Source organism: Myotis brandtii, unplaced genomic scaffold (assembly GCF_000412655.1).
Source record: "Myotis brandtii unplaced genomic scaffold, ASM41265v1 scaffold49, whole genome shotgun sequence".
Lineage (NCBI taxonomy): Eukaryota > Metazoa > Chordata > Mammalia > Chiroptera > Vespertilionidae > Myotis > Myotis brandtii.
In genome coordinates, this window is record NW_005368707.1 from 767,178 (window position 1) to 789,490 (window position 22,313).

At 37.7% G+C, this 22,313-nt stretch overlaps 1 protein-coding gene across 6 annotated transcripts in view; it reads right to left on the reverse strand.

Moving 5' to 3' along the window:
- The window catches only part of ZEB1 (zinc finger E-box binding homeobox 1), a 276,709-nt gene that overhangs the window by 74,835 nt on the left and 179,561 nt on the right, over positions 1-22,313 (reverse strand). For all 6 annotated transcript variants that reach the window (XM_014547958.1, XM_005876533.2, XM_014547960.1 and 3 more), the window contains one exon: positions 17,961-18,161. In XM_014547958.1, coding sequence (XP_014403444.1) covers positions 17,961-18,161 — 201 coding nt within the window. The remainder of the gene's footprint in view (positions 1-17,960; positions 18,162-22,313) is intronic.

Consider the following 22,313-nt stretch of genomic DNA (forward strand, 5'->3'; position numbering starts at 1 on the left):
GGCCTGATCTCACCCCCAACTGCCCTCCCCTGCAGGCCTGATCTCACCCCCAACTGCCCTCCCCTGACGGCCTAATCTCACCCCAACTGCCCTCCCCTGCTGGCCTAATCACCCCTAATTGCCTCTGCCTCGGCCCCTACCACCATGGCTTTGTCAGGAAGGAAGTCGGACATCTGGAAGATGGCCAGTTGACCCGGTCTAATTAGCATATTACCCTTTTATTAGTATAGATAGATTATATAGGATAGAATTGCTTAAATGGGGGGAGCCTTTTTCAGCAGAAGGAGATGCTCTTGGCAGACAAAAATACATAATCCCTATATCTGGACTGATAGTCAGCCATATGCACTATACTGCCAAACCAGTCATTAAAAAATTGAACCACTTTATTATACCTTACACCAAACAGCTGTTGCCCTTAAAACCCCTCCTCAGCCCCACCTTAGGTTCTGCCTTCACAGTTCACACAGATTAGGTTCTGATTGGTCGGTTTCTATGCCAGTCAGCGTCAAAAGCTTTGTCTCCTGGGCAGCCATTGGCTCCTGACACTTCAACCAGATTTGGTTCTGATTGGTCAGTTTCTATGCCAGTCAGTGTCAAAAGATCTGCCTCCTAGGCAGCCATTGGCTCCTCACAGTTCACCCAGATTTGGTTCTGATTGGTCAGTTTCTATGCCAGTCAGCATCTCTGGGCCTGATCAGAGAGGTGAGACTTATCAGTAGCCTCAGCGGAGGCCTGGAGAAAAAGAGAGCCATGCTGCTGGCCAGGCCGGAGAGAAAGAGAGAGGCAAGTGCTGATCAACAGCTGCCATGGAGGCTACGGTTCAGACCCTGCTTCTCTTTCCAGGCTTCTCTCCGGGCCTGATCCACAGTCCCCTTGGCAGTCAGTGCTGGGTCCCTGCACCTGCAGCTGTGGCAATCAGTGCTGGGTCGCCAAGGCATCCCAGCACCGACTGCAGAACTGACTTCTGGTCCGTTGAGCCTTTGGTCATTACGGACCCTGGGTTTTTATATATTAGGATAGTACTGGAAGCCCTAGCAACAGCAATCTGATAAGAAGAAGATATAAAATGCATTCAAAATCGGTAAGGAACAAGTAAAACTATCATTATTTGCAGATGACACAACACTGTATATAGAGAACCCCACACCTTTATAGTCAATTAACATTTGACAAAGAAGGAGAAAAACATACAATGGGGTAAAGACAATCTATAGAATAAATGGTGTTGGAAAAATTGGACAGATACATGCAAAAAATGAAAGTAGACCACCTTCTTACACCATATACAAGAATCCTCAAAATGGATTGAAGACTTAAATGTTAGACTCAAAATCATAAGAAATCCTAGAATAAAAAATAGGCAGTAATATCCTGGACATTTCTCATGCAATATTTTTCTGATAGTAGTAATATTTTTCTGATACATCACCTTCAGCAAAGGAAACTAAAAAACAACAACAAATGGTTGGTACATCTACACAATGGAATACTTGAAAAAAGAAGGAACACTTACCATGTCACACAGAGCAGGGCCGATCAGGGGGTTGAGGAGCTCCCCCCTGTCACACACAGAGCAGGGCCCATCAGGGGGTTAGGGAACTCCCCCCTGTCACGCACAGAGCAGGGCCAATCAGGGGGTTGAGGAGCTCCCCCTGTCACTTACAGAGTAGGGCCGATAGGGGAGTTGGGGCACCGCCCCCTGTCACACACAGAGCAGGGCCCATCAGGGGGTTAGGGAACTCCCCCCTGTCACGCACAGAGCAGGGCCAATCAGGGGGTTGAGGAGCTCCCCCTGTCACTTACAGAGTAGGGCCGATAGGGGAGTTGGGGCACCGCCCCCTGTCACACACAGAGCAGGGCCCATCAGGGGGTTAGGGAACTCCCCCCTGTCACGCACAGAGCAGGGCCAATCAGGGGGTTGAGGAGCTCCCCCTGTCACTTACAGAGTAGGGCCGATAGGGGAGTTGGGGCACCGCCCCCTGTCACACACAGAGCAGGGCCCATCAGGGGGTTAGGGAACTCCCCCCTGTCACGCACAGAGCAGGGCCAATCAGGGGGTTGAGGAGCTCCCCCTGTCACTTACAGAGTAGGGCCGATAGGGGAGTTGGGGCACCGCCCCCTGTCACACACAGAGCAGGGCCCATCAGGGGGTTAGGGAACTCCCCCCTGTCACGCACAGAGCAGGGCCAATCAGGGGGTTGAGGAGCTCCCCCTGTCACTTACAGAGTAGGGCCGATAGGGGAGTTGGGGCACCGCCCCCTGTCACACACAGAGCAGGGCCCATCAGGGGGTTAGGGAACTCCCCCCTGTCACGCACAGAGCAGGGCCAATCAGGGGGTTGAGGAGCTCCCCCTGTCACTTACAGAGTAGGGCCGATAGGGGAGTTGGGGCACCGCCCCCTGTCACACACAGAGCAGGGCCCATCAGGGGGTTAGGGAACTCCCCCCTGTCACGCACAGAGCAGGGCCAATCAGGGGGTTGAGGAGCTCCCCCTGTCACTTACAGAGTAGGGCCGATAGGGGAGTTGGGGCACCGCCCCCTGTCACACACAGAGCAGGGCCCATCAGGGGGTTAGGGAACTCCCCCCTGTCACGCACAGAGGTTTCTGGGGTTTTGTTTAGCTTCTATATTTGTAACAATGTTTCAAACTGCAAGCTCAGAGGCCGGCAGCGGCAGGCAGGGAACGTTGGAGTCCTCCATCACTGAAGCAAGCCAGCCTCATATTCACTTCAAGCTGCCAGGCTGCCGGCCGCCATCTTGGTTGGCAGTTAATTTGCATATCGCCCTGATTAACCAATGGGAAGGGTAGCGGAGGTACGGCTAATTACCATGTTTCTCTATTATTATATAGGATATCTTATCTATATTTTTATTATCTATTTGTCTATATATACACTAAGAACCATGAGTTCATACTGATACTTCTGAATCCAACTGAATACCAGTGCTTATTCCAGCCTTCTACCTTTCCTTTATTTGTTTCTTTGTTCTCTGATAATGATAAATCTGTGACTCATTATCTTCAATATATTTACTTATTTGTTCAATTCCTGTGTATAAATAAAGTAGTTTCAGAATAACGGATATCTCTGTGAGAAAAAAGTATTATAGAGTAAATGAGGATAGGGTTGTAATCATGGGGGGATGTGACACTTCTCTGAGCAGAACTTTTTTGTATAGCTTAATTAGGCAATGGTCTTCCATACACATACACACACACACACACACACACACACAACACACACACACACACGTAACTTAAATTACTCAGCAGAGAGGGAGAATAAAAAATACAAACTATAACAAATACATGTAACTGCATTATAAATAAATTATATAACATATTGAAGTAGGGAAGATGAAAATAAACTTAGTAACTTTGAAAGAAAGAATTTTGAATATACACTGTAAGGATAATGACAAAAAGAACTGTACACACTGTACTCTAAGTAGTAGATTTTATTAATATTTTAAAGAGGGGAGAGTGTACAACTAAGGTTCAGCTGTGTGTGGAAAGCCCAAACTCCTTCATTAGTGCTACCTCTTAATACTGAGATACTGAGAGGTACTTGAACTACAAGATCAGAATTTTAAATTTTTATCACAAAGACGTTTTCATTGCATTTTTGTAAACATGCAAATTTCTATAGAGTTAAAGAAATTTTAAGTAAAAAAATACTTAAGTCACTATTACTTGGGATCATTTTTTAAAATTCATCAATTAAAAACAATAAGACATAGCTAATATATTAAACAATATTTATTTTATTGGATTATTTTTATCTAATTTTAAAAACTAATATATGAGGGACCTATAAAGCAAGCATCTCAAAAGTAAGAGTGTATATATTTAAAAATGTTTAACTGAAAAAGGCATGAGTGTTTTTTGGCTAAACCACAAGATGCTCTTGTAAGATGAGGATATATATGTTGGAACACTGACAATTTATACTATCTTCCCTACAAAGAAAATTTAAAGTTGAAAGCATTTTGAGACAACAGGATTTAATTCACTGAAAAATTTTGCTTAGTTTTGGATGTGAACATGTACACATCTACAGTAATAACATTGCTTCTTCTATATAATCCATTTTCTAAGAACTTGAGATTTCATTCACATATAAGAATAACTTTTTAATGACACTTATAATTAACATTTCAACAGCATATTACATTTTCCAATATAATTCAGACTCTTGATCCACACTGTGCTACAGGGGCATGAATATCAGGTTCATGTGCTGGTCTCTAGCACAACTAAATGCCACGACCCCTTTCTTCTTTATTGTTTCCCCTTAAAAGTCTTTAAAATAATTATCTCAGATGGTGTTACTTCCTTTAGGTAAGTGATGGCAAAGAACCTTTGCTTCACTACTCCCTGCTCATCCTCAAGTAACTAGACAAGAAACTTTTTATTAAACAATTGGCCTTCTAAACTTCCTTCTGAAAAACCTAAGCTGCATCTACTCTACTTTCTAACCAAACATTGCTAATCTCTTATATTCAGTAGCAGGAAATTTTACATATTTAGATATTCTTACAGTTATCAGTTATAATAGTGACATGATCAAGACACCCTACAGGTTTTTTCTTTTTCTTTAAATTGGGTAGTAGTTTAATATGACACACAAAAAAGCAAAGAACAACACAAGAACAGCAGTGGAGACCATTTTAATGCAAGAACAGAACCTGAAAGTAACTATGAACAGAGTGAAGCTCCACCCAGTAGGTTGACTGCTCCTTTGAGTAAACTCCTCTGTGGTAATTCAGGTTTTCTGATTCTACTTCAGATCAGCTTGGCTTGGTCAATCATGTCCAATTTTAACAGATACTTTTTCAAATTCAGCCACAAGAATCATCTTGAGGAGCCATAAAGCAATTCAAGGACAGAAGTTTTCTGTTTAGATCTGAAGCCATAATCATTTGAATGCATAATTAAGGGCTACTTATGGTAACCAACAAAGTGAACTATTAAGAATTACTAACCTTAGCCCTGGCCAGGTAACTCAATTGGTTAGAACACTGTCCTGATACACCAAGGTTGCAGTTTTAATCCCTGGTCAGGGAACATACAAGAATCAACCAATAAGTGCATAAGTGGAACAACAAATCAATGTCTCTTTCTCTCTCTAAAAATCAAAATATAATTAAAAGAATTACTAACCTCTAGCCATAGCGATCAGACAAGAAGAAGAAATTAAAGGAATCCGAATTGGAAAAGAAGTAAAACTGTCATTATTCACTGATGACATGATATTGTACATAGAAAACCCGAGAGACTGCATCAAAAAACTACTGGATTTAATAAATGAATTTGGCAAGGTAGCAGGATACAAAATTAACAGCCAGAAATCTATGGCATTTTTATACACTAATAATGAACTCACAGAAAGAGAAACTAAAAAAAAACACCCATTTACCATTGCAACAAAAAAAATTAAGATACTTAGAAATAAACTTAACTAAGGAAGTAAAAGACCTGTACTCGGAAAACTATAGGACATTGAAAAAGAGCTAGAGGAAGACCGAAACAAGTGGAAGAATATAAAGTGTTCATGGACTGGTAGAACCAACATCATTAAAATGTCCATACTACCCAAGGCAATCTATAGATTCAAGCAATCCCCATTAAAATACTAAAGGCATATTTCACAGACCTAGAATAAACTCTCCAAAAATTTATATGGAATCAAAAAAGACCCTGAATAGCTGCAGCAATCCTGAGAAAAAAAGAACAAAGTTGGAGGGATCACAATACCAGACATAAAGTTATATTACAAATCCACTGTTCTCAAAACAGCATGGTACTGGTACAAGAACAGACACAAAGACCAATGCAACAGAACAGAGAACCCTTAAGTCGAACCAAGCCATTATGCTCAATTAATATTTGACTAAGGAGGCAAGAGCATACAATGCAGTCAAGACAATCTCTTCAATAAATGGTGCTGGGAAAATTGGACAGATACATGCAAAAAAATGAAACTTGACCACCAACTTACACCATACACAAAAATCAACTCAAGATGGATAAAAGACTTAAACGTAAAATGGGAAATCATAAAAATCTAAAAAGAATATATAGGCAACAAAATATCAGATATAGCTTGTACCAATATGTTTACTAACACATCTCCTAAGACACTGGAAATGAAGGAGAAAACAAACAAATGGAACTACATCAAAATAAAAAGCTTCTGCACAGCAAAAGATACCATCAACAAAACAATAAGGAAGCCCACTGCATGGGAGAACATATTTGCCAATTTTATATCTGACAAGGATTTAATTGCCAAAATTTATAGGGAACTCATACAACTTAACAAAAGGAAGATAAACAATCCAATCTAAAAATAGGCAAAGGACCTAAATAGATACTTTTCCGAAAGTGGACATACAATAGGCCAGGATACATATGAAAACATGCTCAAAGTCACTAATCATCCGAGAGATGCAAATCAAAATGACAATGAGGTACCATCTCACACATGTCAGAATAGCTATTATCAACAAATCAACAAACAACAAGTGTTTGTGAGAATGTGGAGAAAAGGGAACCCTCATACACTGCTGGTGGGAATGCAGAATGGTGCAGCCTCTGTGGAAAACAGTATGGAGTTTCCTCAAAAAATTAAAAATGGAACTTCCATTTGACCCAGTAATCCCACTCCTAGGAATATATCTCAAAAAATCAGAAACATCAATCAGAAAGAACATATGCATCTCTATGTTCATAGCAGTACAATTTACAATAGCCAAGATTTGGATACAGCTGAAGTGCCCATCAGCAGATGAGTAGATTAAAAAACTATGGTACATTTACACAATGGAATACTACACAGCTGTAAAAAAGAAAGAACTCTTACCACTTGCAACAGGATGGATGGACCTGGAGAGTATTATGCTAAGCGAAATAAGCCAGCCAGAGAAAGATAAGTATCATATGATCTCACTCATTTCTGGAATATAATGAACAACATAATGAACAAAAATACATTCAAAGACACAGAATAATCAAACAGACCTTCAAACCTTAGAGGGAAGACAGGGGAGGTTGGATGGGGTGGATTAAGAGATCAACCAAAGAACTTGTATGCATATAAGCATAACCAATGGACACAGACAATGTGGGGGCGGTGAAGTTCGGGGCTGGGGAGTGTGGCAGGCTGGGTGAGGACAATGGGGAAAAGGGACATATGTAATACTTACAGCAATAAAATATAAAAGAATTACTAACCTTGATATTCATGAGTTTAAATTAATTTACTGAGGACACTGGTTCAATATTCTACTTGGTTGCTTTGGATTACTGGGCAGTGCTACTGAACTATGCATATTTCCATAAAGATATTTTAAACTCCAGCAATGAAAAAGGATATTTTTCACCTGGTGGAATGCCAGAATTATCTTGATTTGTGGTTTTCAGTGGTTGAGACTGATTTTTTACTTGAGTAAAAATCATTTATCAAAGAAACAGTTTTGTGTTTATTGGTTTGTTCTACTTGGTCAGGCAAAATTGTTTTGAACACATAACGACACATGTAATTTTTATTTTTAAACTAGAGGCCCAATGCATGAAATTTGTGCATTGGTAGGGTCGCTAGTGGCTGCTGGCTGCCGGTTGGGGACTCGCTCCCTTCCCCCTGCCAGCCACGCCCCCTGGTTGAACTCCCGATGACCTCCCGGTGGAGAGGACAGTTTGCATACTACGCTTTTATTATATAGGATTAGGTGTAGAAAACTCTAGAATTAGCCCTTTACATAGCTTTAGAAATGTTGTTTATTTATGAAAGAAATGTATCTTTAAATGGAGAGTTCTTTCTTCCTTCCTGATGTTCCAAGATTCATTCTTTTATCTTTTCCTTTTGTTTATGATCGCAAAAAAGTTGTCAGCATTTTTATCATTAAGTATGCATATAATGTCTGTGCTATATTTTACATAGGCACACTTCATTAGATCAAGGAAGTACCCGCTGTTTCTAGTTTGCTACCTTTTATGTTATCCAATCCTAGATATTGAATTTTACTAAGTTTTTTTGTGTCTGCTGAGATGAATATTTGATTATTCTCCTTAAGTTTGTTAAACTGTATTTTAAAAATTGGTTTAAATGTTATTTTGACCTTGTATTCCATATATATATATATACATACACACACACACACACACACACACACACAGAGGCAGGGGTGGGCAAAATAGGTTTACAGTCATGAGTACACAAAATAAAGCTTGTTTTTGTATTATTATTTATTATTATATTATTTGTATTATAATTGTAAAAGTACTTTTGCTCACCCCTGTATAATATATAGCTAATACTTTTTTTGTAATTTTTGTGTCTGTGTTCTGAATAAGTCTGTAATTTTCCTTTTTTTATGCTTATCTGATTTGGTATTAAGATTATGGCAGCCTCTTTAAAAGTTGAGGAATATTCCTTCTTATATTTATCTTTGGAAGAGCTGTTTAAAATTGGAATTATTAGCTCCTTCAACTTTGCAGTGGTGTCATCTGGATTAGAGTTTCTCTTTGTAGAAGAAAAAAATAATATACACACACATATATAGATATATAAATTTTCATATAGACAATGTTACTGTTTTTTTTCCTTTTGGTGTACAATCTATGAATTTTAATACAGGTATAGATTCATGTAACTACCACCAAAATCAGGACTCAGAACAATTATATCATTCTCCCAAACTCCCCAGGCCTATCTCTTAGTCACACTCTAGCCCCTGGCAACCAGTTTGTTATCTAGCACATAGTTTGTCTTTTTAAAATGTCATATACATGGAAGAAAGTTCTGCTCCATAGGGGTGTTTCCTGCACAGAAGCTCTTATACTGTAGTAGCAGCTGGTCTTCACAGCCAATTGGCCTGGAGGTCAACTCCTCCCAGTGACACCAACAGCAATCAAGGATCAACTGCAACATGACAGTGCACACTGCCCACACAGGGGCAGACCTGGAGTGCCCAGCTCAGGAGGCTGAGCCACTGGGCCCTACAGGATACCTGCTACACAAGGCCACTCTACCAATTCCAGGAGATAGTACCTTTACTTAATACATAGAAACAAATACAAGGAAGCAGCCAAAATGTGGAGACAAAGAAACGTCACATACGAAAGAAATGGAAGCAAGCAAACTACTGGATACAGAGTTCAAAACCATGGTTATAAGGTTATTCAAGGATCTTCATGAGACTTTTAAGGAGCTTAGTGAGCATGTCAAAGACATAAAAGAGGACCAGTCGGAAATTAAGCATACACTAACTGAAATAAAGAATAATTTACAGGGATTAAACAGTAGAGTAGAGGATTTTGAGAATCAAATCAACAATTTGGAATATGAGGAAGCAAAAAACACTCAATCAGAATAGAAAAAAATAAAAAAATAAAAAAAATGAAGATAGTGTAAAGAGCCTCTGGGACAACTTCAAGCATACCAACATTTGCATTATGGGGGTGGCAGAAGGAGAAGAGGAAGAGCAAGATATTGAAAACCTATATGAAGAAATAGTGACAGAAATCTTCCCCTACCTGGTGAAAGAAATAGACTTACAAGTCCAGGAAGCACAGAGTCCCAAACAAGAGGAACTGAAAGAGGTCCACACCAAGACACATCATAATTAAAATGCCAAGATAAAGATAAAGAGAGAATCTTAAAAGTAACAAGTGACAAGCAGTTAGTTAGCTACAAGGGAGTACCCACATGACTGTCAGTTGATTTCTCAACAGAAACTTTTCAGGCCAGAAGGGAGTGGCAAGAAATATTCAAACTGATGAATAGTAAGGACTACAACCAAGATTACTCTACCCAGCAAAGCTCTCATTTTGAACTGAGGGTCAGATAAAGAGCTTCACAGACAAGAAAAAGCTATAAGAGTTCACTACCAAACCAATATTACATGAAATGTTGAAAGGTATCCTTTAAGAAGAGGAAGAGGAAAAGAAAAAGGAAGAGGAAGAGAAAGAGGAGGAGGAAGAAGAAGAAGAGATAGAAGAAGAGATAAAAAATATGAACAATAAAATGAAACAAATACATATCTATCAACAATTGAATCTAAAAATCAAAATAAATGAACACAAAATCTAATGAACAAAATAAACTGGTGAACAAAATAGAATCAGAGGCATGAAAGCATGGGACAGACTGACGAATCTCAGAGGGAATGGTGGTGGGTGGGAAGAGATTAACCAAAGATCTTACCTATGGACACAGACAGTAGGATGGTAAAGGCCTGGGGCAGGATGAGTACCAGTGGAGAGGGGGAAATGGGGGAAAAAGGGGGACATCTGTAATACAATCAACAATAAAGATTTTAAAAAATAAAAAATGAAATGTCATATGCATGTAATTATACAGTATGTAACCTTTTGAGACTGAATTCTGTCACTCAGCTTAATGCCTTTGAGATTCATCCATGTTTGTTGCTTTTTTATTGCTGCATAGTATTCCATTGCATGAATGCCCTATATTTTAATTTTCCTTTCACCTGTTGAAGGACAATGAGTTGTTTCCAGTTTTGGGCAACTATGAATAGATCTTCTTCAAACATCAGTGCACATTTTGTGTGAACCTTTTTAAATTTATTGATTAATGAGAGAGAGAGAGAGAGAGAGAGAGAGAGAGAGAGATTTGCTGTTCCACTTATGCATTCACTGGTTGAATGTTGTATGTGCCCTGACTGGGGATTGAACCTGCAACCTTGGCCTGTCAGGATGATGCTCTAACCAACTGGGCTACCTGGCCAGGGCTGTTCTTGTTAAACTTTTAAAGAATAAAGTTTTGCCTATTTTGATATTTTATATTGTAGGTTTATTTTCAATTTTATATTACTTACTTTTTAAAACTTTCAAACAGCTCAGTTTTCTAAATTCTTGAGATACTTAGCTCATTAACTTTTAGCCAGAATCCTTTCTAAAATGTGTACTTGAATTTCCTCTAAAAAACTGTTTTTTTGCAGATATATGCACCCCTATGTTCATTGCAGCATTATTCATGGTAGCAAAGACATGGAAATAACTCGTGTCCTTTCAAAGAGGATTGGATAAATAAGATGTGGTACATATATACAATGGAATACTACTCAGTCATAAGAAAATATGAAATATTTCCATTTGCAATACTATGGATGGACCTTGAGAAAATTATGCTAAGTGAAATAAGTCAGTAAGAAAAGCTGCAAGCCATATGATTTCAATAATATGTGGGATATAAGACTGAAAAATCATATACAAAGACAACAGTATGGTGGTTATGAGGGAAGAGGGGTGAGGGGTAGGAAAGGGTAAAGGGGGTTGAATATATAGTGATGGAAAATTATTTGACTTTGGGTGGTGGACACACAATGCAAGACACAGATTATGTATCATAGAAATGTACACTTGAAACCTATATAATCGTATTAACCAATGCCACCCCAATAAATTTCATTTAAAAAGCACCATATAATCTGTTTTAACCATATTCTACAAATGCAATATTTTTATCATTCATTATAAAATTTCTTCATTTTCATTATGATTTCTGCATTGACCCATGAACATGCATTCAAAATGTGTTTCTTAAAATTTCCAAACTTAGTTTTTATTTTATTATTTTCTAGCTTAATTGTATTATGTTCAAGGAACATGTTCTGTATAATTTTATCCTTTACAATTTGTTGAGATTTGCTTTATTCCCCTGCCTATGCTCAAGTTTTATAAATGCTCCACAGTTGAAAAAACCATTTACTTTGCAATTACTATATATTTTACTCATATTTTCAATCTTCTATATCCTCATTGATTTTGTGTGATTATTCTATCAATGTCTAATCATGGTGTGTTAATTCTTCCACAGATTTGTCTTTTTCTCTTCGTATATTGCCTATTTTTCCTTAATATATTTTAGGCCCTATTATTAAGTACAAATACATTTAAAATAATATCTTATTAGTAAATTTAATCTTTCATCATTATAATGCTTTTGTCCTTAAAGTTGACATCATCTGAAATTAATTTTAGCTATATATATTTTTTGCTTAGCATTTTCATGAGAAATACTATGTGATTTTTTTCTCTTTACTATATATTGGCCATTTTCTCTGCTCTTCCTACATCTCAGACCTCCTATCAAAGATTTCTTTCATCATGCCTAGAATATATCCTTTAGAATTTGCTTTTAGTAAGGGTCTACTATTAACACATTTTCTGTTTCATTGCCTAACACTTGTGTGAAATAATTACCTTATTTCATCTTTTTTCTTTAAAAATATTTTTGCTAAGTATAGAATTCTGTATTGAGAGACATCATTTTATTATGTCTGGTTTCCATTGTTATTGAGAATTTTGCTGTCAGTCTAATTGCCACTCTCTCAATCACAATCTGACTTTTTGAATTTGCTTTTAAGTTTTTCTTTTTGTCTTAAATGTTCTATTTTACCATAATGTGACTGGGGGTGGACTTATTTATCCTTCTTGAGATTTGCTGGGCTTCTCAATTGTGGTCTGGTATCCTTCACTGGTTCTGAAAAAATCTCAGCCATTATCTCTTCAAATATTGCTGTTTCCCTCTGCTCTCTTTTCCTAGAATTAAGACATATATTGGAGGAGAAACCAAGATGGTGGCATAGGTAAACACCGGAAATTGCTGCCCCGCACAACCACTTCAAAAATACAACTAAAAGACAAAATGGACATCATCCAGATCCACAGGAAGGCTAGCTGAGTGGAAATTCTACAACTAGAAGGAAAGAGAAAAGCATACTGAGACCCAGAGGAGGTGCGAAAGTAAAGTGCAGAGGTATGGAGGTGCACATGGAAAGGGCTGGCAACTGAGGACATGGTTGTCTTTTTCAATTGGGAGGGAGTCTCAAGCTCCCGACTGCTCTGAACTCCAGTTCCGGGCGAGTCTCTGGGGACCCAGACTCATATGGGGAGAAAGTGGACTGTCTGGCAGCAGGCGGAACTTGAGGGCAGCTTTCTCTCAGAGGTGCTTCAGTGATTACCGTGGGACGCTGAGACGCGGGGCCTCTTAAGGTAGGACTGAGGAGCAGCCATAGCTGCTTGCTCCACCCTGTTGATCCTCTGAGACCCCGCCCCACCCAAGCTGTGCGCAGAGGCTTTTGCACATGAAAGGCCTAGCCCTATGCAATCTGAAAATTACCTAACAAACTGCAGCTGAGTCAGAGAGACCCAGAACTTTCAAAAGAAACCCAAGGCACCACAGCAGCTTGCATTGCTTCACAGCTGGGCCTCATCTGGGCACCTCCAAACCCCAAACAAAGAAGAAGAATCTGCAGATCTCTCTGTAGCTCCTGCTGGGTAGCCTCAGGCAGAGGCAAATTAGCACCTCCTTAGAGATCCAAGAGCCAGTGTACCCAGTGGTCAGAGTGGGACCATCCAGATTACAACTCCTCAGATCCATAAGGGACACACTCAGGGGGCAGACTCAGTGAGCACCAAAGCCCCCCTGAAGCAAGTCTTGCCCCAGAAGGGTGTCTCCAGCACACAAGTTCTCCCACTGCAGACACAGCTGATTCGCACAGCCAATTGGCCTGGAGATCAATTCCTCCCAGTGATACCTACAACAATCAAGGCTTAACTAAAACAAGACTGTGCACAAAGCCCACAAAGGGGTGCACCAAGAGTGTCCACCTCAGGTAATTGGGGAGGCTGAGCCACTGGGCCCTATAGCACACCTAGCACAGAAAGCCACTCTATCAACACAGGGAAGCAGCCAAAATGCAGAGAAAAAGAAACAGGTCACAAATGGCAGAAATGGAGGAAAGCAAACTACTGGATATAGAGTTCAAAACCACGGCTTTAAGGATTTTCAAGAATTTTCTAGAAACCGCCGATAAATTTAGTGAGACCCTCAAGAAATCTAGTGAGACCCTCGAGGTTATGAAAAAGGACCAACTAGAAATTAAGCATACACTGACTGAAATAAAGAATATTATACAGAGTTCCAACAGCAGACTAGAGGATCACAAGAATCAAGTCAAATATTTGAAATACAAAGAATCAAAACACACCCAACCGGAAAAAAACAAGAAGAAAAACTAATCCAAAAATATGAAGATAGTGTTAGGAGCCTCTGGGACAACTTCAAGCGTACCAAAATCCGAATTATGGGGGTGCCAGAAGAAGAGAGAGAGCAAGATATTGAAAACCTATTTCAAGAAATACTGACAGAAAACTTTCCCTACCTGGTGAAAGAAATAGACTTACAAGTCCAGGAAGCACAGAGAACCCCAAACAAAAGGAATCCAAAGAGGACCACACCAAGACACATCATAATTAAAATGCCAAGAGCAAAAGACAAAGAGAGAATCTTAAAAGCAGCAAGAGAAAGAAACTCAGTTACCTACAAGGGAATACCCATACGACTGTCAGCTGATTTCTCAACAGAAACTTGGCAGGCCAGAAGGGAATGGCAAGAAATATTCAAAGTGATGAATACCAAGAACCTACAACCAAGAATACTTTATCCAGCAAAGCTATCATTCAGAATTGAAGGTCAGATAAAGAGCTTCACAGATAAGAAAAAGCTAAAGGAGTTCATCACCACCAAACCAGTATTATATGAAATGCTGAAAGGTATCCTTTAAGAAGAGGAAGAAGAAGAAAAAGGTAAAGATACAAATTATGAACAACAAATACACATCTATCAACAAGTGAATCTAAAAATCAAGTGAATAAATAATCTGATGAACAGAATAAACTGGTGATTATAATAGAATCAGGGACATAGAAAGGGAATGGACCAACTATTCTTGTGGGGGAAAGAGGAATGGGAGATGCGGGAAGAGACTGGACAAAAATCGTGCACATATGGATGAGGACAGTGGGTGGGGAGTGAGGGCAGAGGGTGGGGTGGGAACTGGGTGGAGGGGAGTGGAACTATGGGGGAAAAAAGAGGAACAACTGTAATAATCTGAACAATAAAGATTTAATATAAAAAAATAAAAATAAAAAGGCAGGCGAAGGTATTAAGGGGGAAAGCAGACAACAGTATGGTGATTGATTACAAGAGGGAAAAGGGGCGCAGAAGGTAAAGGGTGGGTAAATGGTGACAAAAGAGACTTAACTTGGGGTAGTGAACACACAATACAATATACAGGTGATGTATTATAGAATTGTACACTTGGAACCCATCTAATTTTATTAACCAATGTCACCCCAATAAATTCATTAAAAATTTTTTTTAAAGATATTTGGGGGAAAAACACACCGATTTTCCTCTGAGACCAAGATAAGCACAATCTCCCTCAGATATTAGACGTCGAGAGCCTGTTGGGCAGTCCAGTTTCCTTGGTTCATTTTACTGCCATTTACTGAATGCCGGCCATGTGTCAGACGAATAAGCTATGACACCCCTGCCACCCCTAAGCCCGCAGTTCAGGAAGGGAACCCAGACATGTAAACAAACAATTGCAATCTGTGTTGGAGGTACGCACTGTGATAACAGTGAAAAAAAAACCTACAGGCACATAAAGGGGAATATTCTTCAGTGCTGTTCCTGGAGACATTTATATTCACTCCATTGGACAGGGACTATTTTATCACTGATGTATCTCAGGCATAAAAGAAAGTGCCTAGCACCTGTAATGAGTAGATGCCTAATAAATGTTTGGTTTTTGTACTAAAAAAAAGACATATATTGGACCTTTTAACTCTATCCTTCATGTTTACTATTCTTCTTTTATTTTCCTATTTCTGCCTCTCTGAGTTGATTTTAGTACAATTTTCCCCACATTTCAATTCATTAATTCTTTCTTCAATTCTGTTTACTTTGTGGTTAAATCCATCCTTTGAACTTCAATTTCTATTATTTTATTTTTTCATTCTTAGAAGTTTCATTTGATTCCTTTAAAATTTGTCTATTCTTTCTTTAAACATGACAGTCATTTTATAATGTCTCAGATAACTCTAGTAATTAACATCTTTACGATCAGTTTCTGCTCCTTTTATTTTTGATTATTCTCACTCATGTTGGTGCCTTCTTGCTGAGTTATTTGGGAGACTTCTATAGTGTTAGGAGGAAGGTATGTTCTTCCAAAAGATTTGTATTATCTTCTTGGTACCTATAGGTATTAGCCACAGTTCCAATTTAAAGTCAATCATGGCTACAGATTTATCAGGCTATCCAGTAATGTGAATCTGAGGTGCAAATCAATGCAAGACACTTCATGATTACTACTTCTCAGAGACAATTCTCCACTCCCCCCAATCCCTAACCAAGGCAATTTTATCTGCTAACTCATGAGAATGGTAGGGATGAGAGACGGTTTGCTTTTAGTTCATCATATAATCCACGTGTAATCCCATACTATGGGAGAATCTGTAATTAAACATTTTGATGGTCCAAGGCTTTGTTTCTTCTCAGAGACCTGAAAACCATATCTTATATTGCCTTGATTAGGTAAATGTCTTTAAGGTCAAAGAATCTACTACGCTGTGCTCCGCTAACCTCTATGGGTTCCTGTGTTCACTGAGATTTTGATCTGTTGTTGTCTTACTGTCTAGTTAGCTCTTTAAAGCTTTCAAGAAGATTTATTTATTTTTTAATATAACATCAGGCAATTAGATTGACATTAGTTATTTTCAGTGAGACAGTTCAAATAATCTATCCCAATATATTTTCAGAAAAAGAAACTTTCAAAGATTTTTCATCTTTTTATCTCCATCTATCTCATTCTCCTTATTGCCTCCATTTCCATACAAATCATTTCCTATTGCTTCCATAAGACTTTGGCTCAACTACACTAATGGATCAATTTTGGCCACAGACAAGAAATACATAAGAAACCTTTGCTCCCAAAAGTTTTGAGCTCAATATTAAATGTTTAACAGGTTAATATCACTGCCATTAACCAGTTGTGATAATTAATAAGCATATTAACTTCTCTGGGTTTTATTTTCCAGAAACCTGGGAGTTATGTCAGTCCTTCCCTCTTAGTTACTTTCCACATAAAATCAACCAAATCTTTTATGTTCTACCTCCTACATTTCTGTCAAATCTCTCCCCTTTATTCCAAGCCCAATGGCTACTATTTCTTTAGTTCAAGAACTCTTATAATTTCCTGAATTCTTATAGCCTCCTTACTGAAGGCACTGCCTCCTGCCTCTAGACTCACTCCCTCTAAAATTCTTCTCCATATCGCTACTAAACTTATTTCTAAAGTAAATATCCATGATGTTATTTTCAAAGCTTCCAGAAATAAGTTCAAATTCCCTGATGTAGCACACAGTGCCCTTCCTATTCTTTCCTTCTTTAGTTCCTTGATCTCAATTTCTGCAAACATCATTTGTTCAAACCTTAATGGTTTCATGCATGTTGTATCTTCTGCTTGAAGCACCTTCTATTCCTTGTTTTTACCTAATTAACCTCTACTGATGTTTTGTATCTCAAGACCGCTGTTTCACTCAGAAACTCTTCTAGGACTTCTCTCTCAAATTTGGATCTCTCTCTCTCTCTCTCTCTCTCTCTCTCTCACACACACACACACATATATATGAAGAGTGAGAAAAAGGGAGAAAAAAGGAGACAGGCTGGCTTACAAACACTAAAAATACTCCAATTATTTATTTGTGTTTGAGATTTTTGTATATTAAATTGTTATAATTTCACTGCACCAAAATATATATTTTTGGTTTTTAAGTAGATTCTTCATTTGAGGTCACAATATGAAATTAAATATAGGTTCAATTATATTGACAGCATATGAAAAGCTTGATTCTCTTAAAAAATCTACTAGAATTCAAAATTATATGCATTATACATTTGGTCATAATAACTTTATTATTCTGCTACATAATCTACTTTTTTGGTAAATAGAAGAATAACTTCTATTGATTAATAAACAAACTTAAAGTTCATTTCAAATTTTTCATTTAATTTATATTTTTAGTTAATATATTTTTTAAAGAATAAAGAGAATAGAATATTACAAAACAAAATTAAACTTGCCATCATCCTCCCAGCAGCTCTTCGCATTCCCTTCCCTTTCGCTCCTCCCTGGTAACACTGTCTGGTCTGTTGGCAGGTCATCTTCTGGCATACCACCTTCACAATCTGCTGCATCTGTAATACTTTCTTCTTCCACAATATGGAGCTTGTCTTCATCATCTGAATCTGAATTTGTTTCTACCACAGTATTATAATTTGTAACTGTAATACAAATAAGAAACAAATAGTCAAAACCAACTAGTGTAAAAATCAGTTTTTACACTTCAGTAAAAATAAATTTTAAAAGTACAACAGATTGTGATTCAATAATATTTCTTGTAGTAGCTACACTTTTTGAATACTTACTATTTGTAAAAGTGATTTATAAATAGTAACTCATTTAATTCTTATAGCAACCTTATGAAATAGAGAACTATCTACCATCTACTACTTATATCCTTGTTTTACAGAAGTAGAAACCAAGACATATGGAAGGTAAGTAACTTGTTCAAGTAAGATGCAACCAAGAAGTGGCAGGGCCAGGATTTGAACTCTAGCATTCTGATTTCATAAGCTGTGCTGTTGAATGCTACATTAAGCATGTTATCCTCTCCAATCACAGTGAGCTTATTCTATATGATACTGTTCATGCACAATTAGGGCTTCAAATCTTTAAAGCATCATAACTTAAAACAAGACTTCAGCTCCTTTATTTAAATAACAATACACGATCAAATTTACCATAAGAAAAAGTATTTTAAAGTTATCAATTAAATCCATGCATTACTGGAGAGAAAGGGGGAAAAAAGAAGCTTTTCTTTGTTTATATAACTAAGCAATGATTACTTCTAGTTCTTTCCATTTCTTCCTTCAATTTTCCAACCATTCTTGATAGAATATAATCACCTAAATGCTTAAATGATATGCATATATATCCTCCTTTCCATATGAATACACCCCCCTAAGAACATAAAATAAGAAATACAATAAAAATTATGAATGTACATGTTGAGGTGAGTAAAAAGAACCAAAAATATCCAAAGCTCCTCTTATAGACCTTGGGAAGACCCTTCTGTCCAAAAGACTAGTGGAGTTATTACCCTTTTGCCTACTTGAGGAATTCTTCAATATCTTGTGTCATAAGAAAAATATAAAGTTTTGTGTCATTAATACTTTAGTGTGAATACATTTTCCAGATCTTTCCCCAAGAGCACATCGTCTAATATTATTGTAAAAGTAATATATGTTCATTGGAAAAAAGGCCAGACAATAAATAACATGTAAAATTAGTAAAAGCCCAACGCCCCCAATTTTTTCTTCACCTATCTCTTTAAAGGTAACAATAACAGCAAAGTTCATCAATTAATTTATACACTAAGTAGTATGATACTAATCACTTTATATCTTATTTAACTGTAATACATATCTCACCTTATACACATATGCATTTTATATTTAATATAAATACTATACATAAATGTCTGTATGGATATTTAATAAACACATATAGAATCATATTATATGCTTTGCCACGTAGTTTTCTGCCACTGAACATATTTTGGAAACTTTTCTATGTGAGTATATGTGGAGCTTTATCTTTTTTTCTGGATGGCTACACAATATTTCACTGTACAGACATAATTTAACTAATCACCTATTCATAAAATTTAGTTTCTTTCTAGTGTTTAAGCGTTAGCAACAATGTCATAATAAATTTTCTTATAAATATATCTTTGGTCATTCCTTAAATACACTTGTCAGTAGGGGTGGGATTGCTGAGTCAAAGGGAAAACTTATTAGATAGGGAAACATGGGGAATCCTTATTCCAGCCACACTATAAGCAGGGAAAATTGTGAAATTGTGTGTGGGTGGGTAAAAGGAATGATTCTCAAAGGATGGTCCACAGTTGGAACAATGGTTTCTTGATGAGCCTTTAACTGAGAGTAAGATGCAAATACATGTGTATGTGTGTATGTTTGTGTGCATATACTAGTATATGTATAAATTTTTAGGAACCGGTCTGGCAAATAATGCACCATGCTATTCACTTTCATTTTTATTTTCAGGACTCCTTATTAGTAACCTACTAAACGATTTACTAAAGTCATTTAGAGTTGCTATGGTATGTATTCATTTATATGCTACATGCATTAGACAATATTTACTCTTTACTGAGGATCAATCAATTCTGTATTCCTTGAGATCTGGCTACCACATTGGCTCATTGCAAAGCTCTCACTATGCATGGATAGTTGAAATTCCTACTATTTTGTGAAGGGAGATATTAGTGCTTCTTTAGTATCTTGAGTTGACCATCTATATATATATATATAAAAGCCTAATATGCAAATTGTCCCCTCGGGAGTTCGACCGGGAGACCAGGAGTTCGATCACTCGCTATGACATGCGCTGACCACCAGGGGACAGTGCTGAACGAAGGAAGGCCCCAGCCAGCAGCTGGAAGGAAGTCCCTGGCCAACAGCCGGAAGGCCCCAATCAGCCCCGATCGCCAGCCAGGCCTAGGGACCCTACTGGTGCACAAATTTCGCGCACCGGGCCTCTAGTAGTTTTATATTGGTGCTATTATTGCATTTAATGACATAATATGGTAGGTTAGCTTTATCATTATCAATTTTGTTAGTTGTAGGTTGTTTGGTTGAGCCTAGATTATATAATGAACACATATACATTTAGAGTATTTGGGGGCTTCAAATTTCCCAGTAATTAGGCTTTAATATAGAATATATGCATTATAGTTCAAATATTAACTTGAATGATTCATAGTTTTCACTAAGTTTTTTTTTACCTTCAACTGTAGGTGTTTTATTCTGCCTGAATCAGCTGTAGCTCAAAGTACTCTTTGAGAATACCTGTCACTTTCTAAGGCTCTACTAAAACTCCTTCCAAAGAGATTGTATATAGTATATAGTTATTGTGTGAATTTCCCCAAGCATATTTTGAGTTTGAGGTATAAAACTTGAAGATATATAAAAGCACTACATTTTATTGGCTAAGATGGGAAAAAGACCAATATTTTCCAAGCTTTCTCACTGTCTTCTGCTTCACAGTTACTTAACTGAGAGAAAAAGCAGTGAAAATCACTTATACTGATTATCATCTGTTATATAACAGGCAAGCTACCTAGTGTTTCTGAATCTGCACAGCTAATTTTAAAAACAGGATCCCAGCATCAAAAGCATAGAGAATAATGCAGGCCATTGATGAATTCTAATAGCCAGTGAAAGTGTCAGTTATTTCAATTGTCTGCCCATCTATTGCCATATCTTTATACTGTTTAACCTTCGACTAAAAAATATAACAAAATATAATTTGCCGAAAGAGCAGTATATTCTTAATCATAGGTGATCAGCAACTTTTGGTCCTGAGATGGTTTTTAAAAAATCCTCACCAGGGATATATTTACTGATGAGAGGAGGAGAGGGAGAGGAGAGGGGGAGAGCTCCTCCCTCACTCTTGCTCCCAGGAATGAAGTTGTTCCAGGAAGCCTGCCTTCGAGGGAAGCTAGGCTAGGACAACAGGATTAACTTTTTAATAGATGTGAGAGAAACATCGATTGGTTGCCTCCAATCCACGACCCAACTGCAGATAGAACCTGCAACCTAGGTATGTGCCCTCACCAGGAATAGAACCCACAACATTTTTGGTGTATGGGATGATGCCCCAACCAACTGGACCATCTGTCTGGGGCTGGTCCTGAGTTTTAATTAAAATAATAAAATTTCAAGAGAGTAAAGATAAAAGTAAATAGAAAAGGTAAATAGTTTTTAAACCTTTAAGCATAATTTACCATTCACAATATGAATTTAAATTTCAATAGAAAATGGTTAACAATTTCAATACAGTCTTATGGTCACCAGATTGTGGTTAAGGACACATTGACTTCTTGGTGGAAGTTCTTGTTGGTATTATTTGCTAATAGTTAATGACTAATATAACAGTATCCACACTGTATAAGGTAGTTGTGAGGGGATAATAATTTTAAAATGTCTTGCACAAAGTAAAGACTATATAAGTGTTTGCTATAATAATCATCTCACTGAATTGAGAGAGAGAGAGAGAGAGAGAGACTAAGTAACCTGGCTGAGATTATATAGCTACTAGCTGTACCCGGCCACGCGTTGCTGTGGCTCAGTCTGGTTAAATGGAAAAGAAAGAAAAGAGAAAGTGCACGTTTCTAATATGTTTAATTTCACAATGCTTGCAAGTATACAACATTTTTTGTTGTTCCATATTCTGTGCAGATATAGAGATTGTCTGGTTTGCCGACTCTAGAACACGCAACATATAATTGTCCATGTGAGAAGCAATCCGTGTCTAGATCTAAACCGCACAATTCTAAAGATTGGCCCTGA